The following is a 12,838-nucleotide window of genomic DNA, read 5'->3' as shown; positions in this document are numbered from 1 at the left end:
GGAAAATACTGCACCGATCACACTTCTGATCTCAAGTGGGGGTAGAGAGATTTGGGGCTGCGAAGATGCTAGACTCCATGCTATAATCTGCATGTATTTGAAGTTGTGCACAAGTGGGGGTGATGGGATGGCAAATAGTAGTGTGGCCCAAAAGGAACCACACCAAGATTTTACTATGTGGCCATACCTCGGTTTTTGATTCCCCTAAACTGCTTACAACACTACTGACAGCAGTTGTCTCTGTATGATGAGGTTTCATTTTTGTAAAAAATATTCACTTTGTGCAAATGGAACATAAGAGGTTTTACTGGTTTTCCATAAACAGCGCCACACTTGTTTATTGGCTGTTTCTGGTATTGCAGCTCATCCCTATTCACGTTAGTTCGGCTGGGCTGCAATACTAGACAATACTTGTGCACAATGCGCTGTTTCTGAAAAAAAAAAATCTTAGCGGGGACAACCGTTTTAATCTCGCATTTACCATATATTAGACCAGGATCACACATGCGGTTTTGATGCAGTTTTTGATGCAGTTTTAGGCCCACAGCTGTGCCCGTAATCACGGCCCACGATTGGCAGCATGGCCCATTAAACACGAAAAAAACGGACATGCTCCATGATTGCCAGTACATTTCTACGGCACGGACACCCATCCATAGCGATACGGAAAGGTGTCCACAGTCAAAAGAACTGACAGGGCCTGTAATTAGGGCCGAATTTACGGTCGTGTCCATGGGGCCTATGGCTGAGCTTTTTTAGCCAGTCAGAAATGGATCAAAAGGAAGGAAAGGTATGAAGAAAATAATGATGTATCTTTTTTCTTTTGTGTCATCTCCTGTGTGTGGCTGAAAGTACAAAACTGAGTCTAATACTCCACCAAAAAAACTGCGGGTGTGATCCTGGCCTTAAAGAAACACTCCCAGCAGAAATGTTCTGGGCCACGGTGTTTATAATTAAGGTGGCAAGAACTAAACTTTAGTTAGATGGCTTTATCTTGTCGCTTTGGCCATGTAACCCCTGTTTTGACCAACCAAATCCTACAGCTTCTCTTGTGTGGGACCGGAAGTCCCACACAAGAAGAGAAACTGACTTCCGGTTCACACAGCAATTGCTGTAGGTTTTGATTAGTCGGATGTGGTTAGTCAGACCGGTGGGTCACGTGACTGAACAGTGGCCCGTAACGGAGGCTGAAAATACAAGGTAATGCCATCGGTGAATTTCCTAACTACAGTGTAATTTATGCCAACTCAATTACTAGCAGGGAACACAAAACATTTTTGCTGGGAGTGCTTCTTTTTGGGTATGTTCACACAGAGTTGTATAAAGGTACACAGTGTATCCGCCCTGGCGTCCGCAGGGAATTCCGGGCCGAAAAAACGCACCAAATTATCCTCTGCGAAAAATCGCAAAATGTACAAAAAAAAAACCACATACTTACCCTCTGATGTCCTGCAGCCCGGCCTCCCGGGATGATGTTTTATCCCATGTGACCGCTGCAGCCTGTGATTGGCTGCAGCGGTCACATGGGATGAAATGTCATCCCAGGAATCCGGCCAGGACGAAGAAGCACAGAATTCATTTTCTATTAGTTGCAGGTTTTACCTCCCCAACAGAAAAGCAGCGATTACACATATACAATTGACATGATGCGGATTAAAAAAACGCACCGCAGGTCAATTTCTAAGAATTTTTTCCGCTTATCATTTACGCAGCGAGGGGATGAGATTTCTTCAAATATCGTCGACTTTGCTACTACTGTATTATTCTGCGGAATTTCCGCAACTAAATCCGTTGCGGAAAACCTGCAGTATTTACCCTTCGTGTGAACTGACCCTAAAGGGAGGAATGGCTTCTATGTAATCACATATGGGCTGAGACTAGAAGCTTTATAATGCAAGCAAGGAGAATTTATACAAATTGGACATTTTGCCTGCTGGGTAACAACACAGCGAAGTTCTTCGTTTATTCAATCAGCGTTATTAACAGTCCGTATTAGACAGATCCACGATACCCGTCAGCTTCCAAGATTGCTGTTTCCCTTTCACACTACACGTCAATAAATGACAAAATTCCCAGACGAGGGAAATAAACACAGGTAAAGCTCAGCGGCGATGGGTACAAAGGGTGAAGTTAAGTATAACATTACACAAGGCATTCTAGATAGGCGGCTACGACAAGCAGAGGCCAAGCCATTTAGCTAAACATGTTGGTGTAGAGATGTGACAAATAGCAGAATATGAGTATATGACAACACCTGCCAGAACGCTGAACGTCTGGTATCAGCAATTCACAGATTATTTCATCATATAGCAGCATGGCGCTATAAACCATGGCAACAAAACATATATCTCATCAGTGCAGTGCAAGTGAGACTAATGAATGTAATTGCCTGATGGGTTGCTATGTATTCCAGGCTGCCTGTATTATTTCCCACAAGTCATTATAGGGGATGTCCGGATGATAAGCTGATCAAAGGCTGTCCTGCTGTTGGGACTCTCTGCAATCAGTAATCTGTGTGGTAACCGAGCTGCAAGAGTTTTTTTCCCACAGTGCCTCCACAGGGGGAATGAAGCATTACACAGTTCCCATTGAAATGAATAGTTTGTGTGTTTCATGTCGAGTCCTCCAGAGTGAGAGACACTCTTTTATCTGTTCAGGCTAATAGACAAGGGTCCTGAATGGGGGACCAAGGGTGCACTTAAAGGGGGGTTTTGTAGTACCTTAAAAACTCCCTCTGAGCTGTTTATAAGATAAATGATACAATTATTTCTGATGCCCCTAGTGGGAGCTCACTGCATATGCATTTAATTTAGAGGTCAATGCAAGCTGTATGAATCACTGTGCAGTGAACTCCCTCTAGTGGTGGCAGCAGGCAGACAGAATTTTATCATTTAACTCTATGACTATGTATATAAAAATCCATTGGTGACCACCACATATCAGTTAAAAATTCCCTAATAGGGCATTGGAAAATGAAACCAGAAAATCCCTTCAAAAGATTAATTCTCCTAAAAATTAAAAATGTGCTTGCGTCGTCGTCTCTTGTTGAGATATTAAAATTGTATTATTATATGTGGTTTTGCGAATGTTTTGAGAAAATCCTTATGGCTTCCATTACTGCTTCTATAAGTAAAACTGTGGGGGAAGTATCCCTGTATATCTAGGCATATTTGTTATTCAGTAATGTGGGACAGCTGAGTGAAAATGTCCATGTTAGATCTATGATGGTGACAATATTAGTTAATCTCCAACTTTATATCTGTTTTAGTAAATACTTGTATTCACCATGAAGTAACAATTCTAGAGTATCTTTTCTAAAAACTCTGCATTATTCCGTTCCTCTGTTATTCCTCCTGGAAATTTATGAATAAGTTAACAATGGGGCATTACCATTTTCCTTGTCCATCGATGTGTCCTTACACAGTCGGACATTATGAGCACTAATTGGACAATTTTCAAGAGAGCTCTATCCAAATAAACCCACCTTCTGTTACGTCAAGACCAAATCAGACTTTTAATTGGTTCACAGGAATGGCAGTCCCCGAAAAAGTGGCCCATGAGGAATGGGCACCGTTCTATGCTACAAGTTATTGTAAAGATGTGGACAAACATTGTCCTGGATGAGTGTGACCACTCATATCAGAGCGGTTACAAAACCTGACCATATTGGTTGAACTAAGCATTTTTTTTTTTAAGCCCCCTCATAGACACCTCCGAAATGACCATTTTAAGTACATAGAAGTGAACAATTGCGTGTAATGTATGTATAATATGTAATAAAATATAGATCACTTACCAACACTGGTAATTTTCTGGCTGCTAAGATCCAGCAGTAAGGCTCCTATAGCTGGGTTCTGTCTGGAATATAACTCGTACCGATTGATTCCAATATGAAACTTTAACCAGTTTGGATAGGAGTCTACATGAACTTCTCCAGTAGGTAAGAATTCTTCCGCCTCATTTGCTTCATTCCCCACATTTTGCCTATGATTAGAAAGGTGAGATTCCTAATATTAAATCATGGAAGGCACAGAAGAAACTCAATGCTTGCAATCTATGGACAAGGCTAAAAATAAAAAAGGGAAGCCTTAAAGGGAACTGTCACATTGAAAATGCAGTCTGATATGCAGGCAGCATGTTATAGAGCAGTAGGAGTGAAAAGTTTGATATATAATTTTGTGGGAAAAGATTTAGTATAACTTGTATTATATGCCTTTAAATCCTTGCTCCTTCTGGGTTTAGGAGTCCGGTGGGCGGTCTTACTCAGTGATTGACAGCCTTCTCTCTGTGAGTGTGCATTAAGCACTAAGACCGCCCACTAGACTCCTAAACCAGGAATGAGCAGATATTTAAATCAATATAATACGAGTTAAACTAAATATTTTCCCACAAAACTATATATCAATCTTCTCAGCTCCTCCTGCTCTATAACATGCTGCTTGCAGGGTGGACTGTATGTCCAATGTGACAGGTTACCTTTATTAAACATATATGTAAGCTGGTGACACTGGGGTCTTAAAGTTCAGCTCCAGTGACTTAGAATGGCAGCTTAACTGACATTGGAAGACATTGCAGGGGAGGCCGAAGATGGACCAGTTGCTAAGGCAATTGGCAGACATCGAAGCCTCATGACTCAAAGGTTGCATTAGAGCTGCTATTCTAAATCCTAAAATTTTTTGGATTCCCTCAGTCACCACCCAGGTTATATTCACAGGAATCTGTGGTCTACGCTGCTGTTGGGGAATGGCTTCACACTTTAGATTTGCTTTAGTAGACCAGGTGTCTGCCTGTGACTTGGAAATAGCAAGATAGTCACCAGTAAAATTCACTACAGACAAACAAAATAATGAATCTGCAGGATCAACAAATATTTTTGTTTTTTTTAACCTTTAGAATATTTTATTCGTTAGGGCAAGAAATTGTTACTTCCATGTTACAGGCAGCGACCACTAAAGCAACTCTATAGTGTGAGGACCCAACAGAAGAGCCACCAGATCTCAGCAATCTAGAACTTTTTGAGAAGGACTTGGGACTTGTGAGGGAGGGGGGGGGACTTGGCTTTATAAATATGATCATATAATTTATACAATGAATGTACAATTTTACATAATATCCCCTTATTATATTTTTACAACCATTTTCACAAAATAATGAGCTCTTTTTCTAATAATTCAGTCATAACAAAATAAAAAATACCGCAAATTACAACCACAATATAAAAGCTAAGTTCCTCTTATTGTGGTTACTAACATAACTATGATATTATATAATATAGAACAATGGAAAGGTCATGCAAACAGTAAAGCAATTTTCTTTCAATTTCCCATGAGTTTTTGTATTTGGGAAACATATTCCCAAATACAACTTTATCTCTCCCATCTATATAGGAGGCTTCCAAATATTACAGCAGTTAGTGCTATAGACCAGAGGATACTGTCTGACTCCATAACGGACCTTGTGCACATCTCATTCATAAACCTTTAAAGTAAGATCCATTTTTTGTTTACGACTTTTTACAAAACTCTGTGTTGGCTTTGAATTCCCTTAGGAAATGCAGAAATTCTGGAAACAAGGTGTCTAAATAAACAGAACATTGTGTGCTATTCCAGGATTTGCAAGCATGAAATGCTCTATAAAATCAATAATACTAAGGCTAAAGAGAAAAAAAAAGTAAACAAGATTACTCTTTTACCCTATAAGAGTATGAACAATCTTTAAGGCAATCTGTATGGCTAGTGAGTCCATGGAGGGGATTAGGGGGTAGAGCAATTGGGTCCCACCAATTTTCCTCATAAGAAGTATGAACCTGATCATGGTTCCTACTCATTAAATGAGGGCCCAAGGATCATGCCACCCAAAAGCCCCTTGTCCTCTAGCCCCTTTATTTTAGGGCTATATCTGTGTGAACCAACACTGGGATGGGTGGCTCCATGACTATCCTTTATATAGGCCCTCTCTCCTATAAGTAGGCCCCTGATATAAAGTGTCCCTATTTAATTATTAGGTGAGTATGGTCATAAAAAATATTTCTACCTATGCAATCAAAATTCATTCACTCCATAATCCAATTTCAAAGTATTTTGTTGGGATATCCCCTATTAAAATTGCCATATTTTGCAAATGCCCTATTAGGAAATTCTGAGTTAAGAGAGAAGGTCCCGTCTATTAGCCAGTCCAGACATAGACACCTCACTTCGTTCAATGATAACCGTGTAATGCTTCAATTTTCCTGCGGGGGCATTGCAGGGAAATTGAACACTTGCTGCAGGTTCCCCCACAGATTACAGATTATCACTTAGTGTCCCAACAATGGGATAGTCTGTAATCATCTCATTGTCAGGGGACCCTTCTAATAAACAAGGTTTATGCTGTTACATCTGCTCTTCAGGACACATCAGGCAGCCAGGATTAGTCTCACCACTTTTTACATTATTTCAACAATGTTCTATCTCTTTTAGAACTAATGGTTTTATCATTAGGATACACTTATTTATTACATCAATGGTATTGAAATGACCAGTAATGACCAATTAAAATTCCTTCATCTTTTATCATAAATGTTTTTGAATTTTGGTTAATCATTGATGGGGATCATGGGATCGTCGATGTGTATCTGGTGATCGACAATGATACTTCACTGAGAGTGATCAATCCCAATTCAATGATCAAGCATGTTCACAATTTTTCAATAGTCATCAATTTCCATTTTGTTTATAGGACAACTGGCTATTGTTAACGTACAGGTTTATCTTTCAATATCTTTCATCACATTCTCATTGACCTCAATGGGAGACCGTCTGACATATTGATACAACTCTAAGCACTGATGAAGGGATGTGGCACTTGGTAGATATCTACATCATTCCAGCATTAAGTGAGGGTCTTAATGAAAAGCCAGAAGATACTTCAAGTAAACCTTCAATCCATCATTAAATATTATACATCCCTTTAAATCAAAATAGATACATCAATGACCAGCTTTACGCCGAACCTGATGACTACGGACATTGAGAATTAAAGGAATTTTAGATTACACACACCTGTATTTTATCTATGAGTTACTTTTTTATTGTCTTTTAGGATTTTTAAACTTTATTGGGTTTAATAAACATTGTAACTAGCAAAATATAATAAAATAATAATTATAACACCCCCTGCAAATCGTTCATCCTACTACATAAAGATTTTGTCAGGAAGGTACATAGAGGGCAGGGGACCTCATAGCAACGATTAAATTGTGCCCCTTCCCCGCTGCTGGTTAACACCCCTATAGCCCTAGACAGCTGGAACAGGAGGACTTGGTAATTGTTTGCCCCCAAATCCAATTCTATGGGTTAATTCTTCACACCCTTGTCTACTAACATTGTAAGACCTATGCACAGGTTTTCACCACCCATTAAAAGAAGGGGCACAGCCTACCTGGGCTGGGCCACCTCTCTCCAGGGGCCCTATAGTAGCCATATGGTGCCTCTATGGTACCTACGCCCTTGGCTACATATAATACAAGATGGGAAATATCTCCCTTTTAACAATGAGTGACTGAATTAACCTTCAGGGCATTGTAGGTAAAAGCAATTAAGAGCTAACAGCTGAAATTCTATTTCCAATTACTACACATCTATAATCTAAAAGCCATTAGCACGCTGGAAAAAAAAGACTTGGAGAAGTGGCAGCTGCAAATATCGAAATAATGTCTCTATATGAGATGATAGGAACGGGTTATAGCATTAGATAACAAGGCTATGGGACATCAAAGACCATCTAGTCGCCCAGGCTGGTCCCATTTCTAGGGCAGTACCTGTCGTGGGATAAATGGTTTATTGTATGTACTGGATCTGCCCATGACTCTAATTAAGACTTGTATCCTCCAATTATCTCGTTCTTGCATAGAAAAGTACAATGCAGCCCTTCCAGACAATACGGTGTCAGCTTGCATGAAAGAGGGAGCTGTTGTTCTACAGTCAGTCGACCTGATGTTCTATTATTACTTGTTTTGTTACTATAATTGCTCTTTTTTTTGGGGGTCACATTAACTCTCATTCTACCAAGGAGGCCTGGAAAAGGTTAAACAATCAAAGATAACGATACGCTTGGGTTAAAAATTAAAAAAGACTGGCAAAATTCTGAAATATTATCAGTCTCGCTAGGAGCTTATTTACCTGGACTCTTCCCCAGGGACAATAAAGGTTAAAGTTAACTGATCTGTTGCACAATTGGTCAGTAGAGGGATGGCCAGATGAATATAATAATCTACTCCATATTCTCCTCAGGGCTAGCACCGACCCCCCTTTGAGATTGACCTACTTACCTTTTCTGAATGAGACAAATACAATCCCATAATGCAAAGTGTGTAGATTAAATTGTCTCACATCATGTGAGATGATCATAGTGGAAACAATGTTATTGGAAATAGATACAAGGTATTATTATTATTTATTATTATTATTTTTAGGGATAATATTTATATATAGATATTTAATCAGTAATTCCATAAAATACAGAAAATGTAGATTTGCCTGCAGTGATATCCCCTCCCATCCCCCTACCACACTCACAGGGGTCTAGAAGCTGAGATATGGGAAGATGTTTGGCAGAGTCCTTATACTAGGGATTTTTTTTCTCCCCTTCTAAGATAGCAGGGTTAAGGTTAATCAGTCCAAATGGATCCTGCATTAGTTTGGGGAGAGAACATCATTGGTAAGTAACCACCCAGCCAAACATCTCCCCATATCTCAGCTTCCAGACCCCCTGTGAGTGCGGCATGGGGATGGGTGGAGATTTCAGGGTTAACTGTAATCAGAGCAGATGGTTAATTACCTACGATTTTCTCCTCCTGAGTAGTGGCTTCATTTGGACTTTTTAACCCTTCAACTATGCTATTTTAATAGGGTAAGAAAATCACCAGAATGAGGATCCTGCCAAACAACCCCCCATATCTCAGCTTCCTGCATTCCTATGTAAAATTCAGAGATAACAGCAGTCACTCCTAAATTCACAGGGTTTGAATAGACTTTTGCTTTAATAAATAACCAATATAGGGGATGATTACATAGTAAATTAAATGTAACGAATATTTCGGCACTTACCATTCCTGGTTTTCAGCAGCTTTGGGGTTAAACCTGATGTCACTATTCACATTAAACAAGACATCGTATTCCGTGAGGTCAGGAATAGCACTTTTATATAGCGGATGCTGGAACAGGGCAGCCAGCCTAGAGTACCCAAGCCCAGGCTGGGGCTTCTTTATACTTCCATCTTGGATCAAGTCTTTATTGTTCAAGTCTTTGACATTTTCACGTTGCTCCAGTTTTTTAAAAGGGTCATTTTTGTCGATTATTCCAGTGATTTTCTCTAGCGAGTGTGACGTGAGATTGGAGCTGGGGTCACTGCTGAAGTCTTGTAGGATCCTCAGCGTGTGTTTATTAGGCCACCCTGATTCAGCGGTATTCTTGGGTCTTTGCTTCCCCCAGTCCTCATTGAGGTTGTGAGCGCAGGAGCATCCTACCTCTCCATCACTCCTGGTCGCTCTCTTCTCCAGCTTTGGTAGTAGATCTATCATAATATGCATTGTGCAAGCAATCAAGAACACCATCAATATCAACACCCTGAACTTGCGAACTAATATCATCTTCATCTTCAACTCTTTATTAAATTATAATTTACTTTTTATTTTATTCTTTTGCAATAAACTTATAAAAAGCTTTTTCACGGAAAAAGCTAAATGAACCTATAGAAAATAATTTTCAGATTACCAGGTAATCTGCGCTAAATCTACCACATCATATAATAATAATAATCTAGTTATAAATTAAAATCTTTCTCTCTGTCGCTTCTTCTGCCAGCATAAAATCAGAAAAAAATAAAAGGAGTCTGGAGTTTCGGTGCAGCCTTATTGCAATGGGATGGAATTTTTTTTTTTAAAGGGATGGATCATAGATTGGAAGAGACCGTGGAATGTATAGGAAAGGCGAGGAGGATATTAGCAGCGGAAAAGCATGGGTTTATGAGATGAATAAAACAATCCGGAATGTTTGGCTGGATAAGACACAGCTCTGCTTCCCATCCTCGGTGAGTTGACCCCTTGGCAGGACCATCCAGTTCTTCAGAACCATTTGCGTAGGGTAAGTTCTAGTAAAGATCCAGATCTCTTCAGGCACCAAGATCCAGTGTGCTGTCACAAATCAGGTCTGTTTGATCCTGCATCCAAGCAGTCTTGGCTGCCTGTGGACATTTCTGCAACACAAGCTGGAATAATATGACACAAAGAAGGGAGTGCGAGCCGGGATTGTGCTGCTGGCTTCTTGGCAGTCATTTGATTCCTTGGTTCATGTCAGCTTGAGTACCGGGAAGGGGGAGAGAAAAGAAAAAGGACAGAATGGAGGTGAAAAGGAGAAGGGTAGGTCTTTGGCAGGTGCAGACTGAAATCCTCTTTCAGCTGAAAGCAGTAGACTGGTAGAACTAGCAATGCTGCAGCTCCAGCCTTCTGTGGGTGTGTTAAATATTATGAGCGAGCCATGGAGCCGTCCTTCTACACGTCACACATAGCAGATTGGCTAAATAAATGCTACAGTGATAGTAACAGGACAGAGCGAGACCAAAAGTAAATCTTTTTCTCCTCTTCTTTTTTTTCCCATGATAGATTTTTTTTCTCTGCAGCTCCACTTAGGGCAAGGAGAGGGCGTCAGATTCTCAAAGGTTTGCAAAGGAGAGATCCGTCCATGATAATGATTTATATAACAATGGGACAGGCTGGCAAAGCTGGGGGGTAGGGGAATAACAGAGCATGTTACCATTTATTATGGGGAGTCTTTGAAATACATAATGACATAATTCTATCTATCTATCTATCTATCTATCTATCTATCTATCTATCTATCTATCTATCTATCTATCTATCTATCTATCTATCTATCTATCTATCTATCTATCATCTATCTACTATCTACTTTTTCTTACATGGTGCTGCTCTAGACTTTCTTTTGCTCTATCTATCTATCTATCTATCTATCTATCTATCTATCTATCTATCTATCTATCTATCTATCTATCTATCTATCTATCTATCTATCTATCTATCTATTTATCTATCTATCTATCTATCTATCTATCTATCTATCTATCTATCTATCTATCTATCTATCTATCTATCTATCTATCTATCTATCTATCTATCTACACACACAATTTTGTCTTTTAGTACTGGTGTCCTGAGTTCAAATCCAACTATGGGTTTAACAAAGTTAAATGGGTTGTATGAAACTAGAAAAAGCATCTGCGTTTCCAGAAATAGCACCATTTTTGTTTAGAGGCTGTGTCTGGTATTGCAGCTCAGCCTCAAGAAGAGTTGAGAGCCTGTCTTAAAGGAACAGTGTCATCACAAATTTTTTTTTTCATATGTTAAAGATGTTAGTGCTTTATTAAAAACGTTTATATTTATTTGTGTGTTTGTGTTTTACTTTTTCTTATTTTTACACTTTTTCTTCCCTATGGGGGCTGCCATTTTTTGTTACATTTCTGTATGTGTCGATTAACGACATATACAGACATGGAATACGGCAGCCACAGTCCCATAGGGACTGCGAACGGCTCCCGTCCCATCCACTTCTGTGTACGCCGTCTGTGTGGGAACTGCGCATGCGCCGCTCCCACACAGTCCAATTTGAAATTGGCGCCGTCTGGCGCCATTTTCCTGTGGACCGGAAGTCGCGGCCGGACAGTAAGATTACTACTTCCGGTCGCGGCTTCCGGACTTGTGCACTTGGACCAGCGGCAGCAGACAGAGCGGACGGGCCGGAGGGAGCCGCGGCGGCAGGAGCAGGTAAGAGATTTCAATGTATGTTCGTGTTTGTGTACGTTTACTACTGTATGTAAACCTACTACACTGTGTGTTAGCTCAAAAAATGGCAACACACAGTGTAGGAGGTTAGACCGTTCAAACCCCTCGTTTATCCCGGCACTAGCCAGGATAAAGGAGGGGGGATGCTGAGAGCTCACTAGAGCGAGGGCTTTTTACCCAATTTTGCAATGCTGCAATTTTGGGAATAGCTCCATCTAGTGACCAGCAATGGGAAATATTATAAATTAGAATCTAATTTATAATATTTCCTGACTCGTGAAAAAAATAAAAAAAATTTGAACAATGTTTAATCACCTACACACTAAATGTTTAATTAAAAAAAAACAAACATGTTTTTCTGGCAACACATTCCCTTTAAGAGAGCCTAGTGTGTAATGGGGGCTCACAGGCATATAGCCGCTGAGCCAGGGACTGTTGCAGGCAAGGGGTTAAGTGAGGGTTAATAGGCTCCCTCCCCCTCCTCGGTACTTGGGTGAGTCAGAGTTAGGTAGGGGGCGTTAGGGGAGGAGAAGGGGTGGGCTTAGGGTAATGGGGAAAGATATATAGGGGCTGCTTACCTGTTGTGCGGCCCCTTTTCCTGGATTTTTCAACTGGAATGGATCGTCAGGAGATGCTGCGGGCGCTGCGCGCCACTATCGCTGCTGAAGGGAGTGACTGGCTGCAGTCCCTGCTACAGGAATCAGCTGTGTCGGCTCCTTTAACTGTGGCCAGGTGGCGTCGTTCGGCTCGTGCCTCTCGTCCACCGGTCCGGCTCTCTCCCTCCACTTCTGGTGGGGTGCGGCCGGCGGCGAAGGCTGCGAGTGCCACAGGTGTTCCGCCCCCTCCCCCGTCGGTAGTGCTGCCTCCGGCGCCCGTGCTTCCGGGAACGGGGGTGTCGGCGGCCGTTGTGGAGGATGTGGTTCTCCCGACACAGGGGACCAGGGGAGCCACCGGGGTGGTGGGCCTTAGGCCCCGCCCACTGGACGGGAGGGGATTCGTGAG

General features: G+C 41.1%; 1 protein-coding gene across 1 annotated transcript in view; it reads right to left on the bottom strand.

Annotated features, from left to right (window-relative positions):
• The window catches only part of FAM20C (FAM20C golgi associated secretory pathway kinase), a 131,490-nt gene extending 120,997 nt beyond the window's left edge, over positions 1–10,493 (bottom strand). The window contains exons 1-2 of the mRNA XM_075830273.1: positions 9,087–10,493; positions 3,797–3,984 (exon numbers count right to left, since the gene is read on the bottom strand). Of these exons, the coding sequence (XP_075686388.1) occupies positions 3,797–3,984; positions 9,087–9,634 (736 nt within the window). The 5' untranslated portion in view covers positions 9,635–10,493. The remainder of the gene's footprint in view (positions 1–3,796; positions 3,985–9,086) is intronic.
• Positions 10,494–12,838: the final 2,345 nt, after the last annotated feature.

The sequence above is a fragment of the Rhinoderma darwinii genome, chromosome 6 (assembly GCF_050947455.1).
Source record: "Rhinoderma darwinii isolate aRhiDar2 chromosome 6, aRhiDar2.hap1, whole genome shotgun sequence".
Classification (NCBI taxonomy): Eukaryota; Metazoa; Chordata; class Amphibia; order Anura; family Rhinodermatidae; genus Rhinoderma; species Rhinoderma darwinii.
This window is presented reverse-complemented; position numbering and strand designations above follow the sequence as displayed.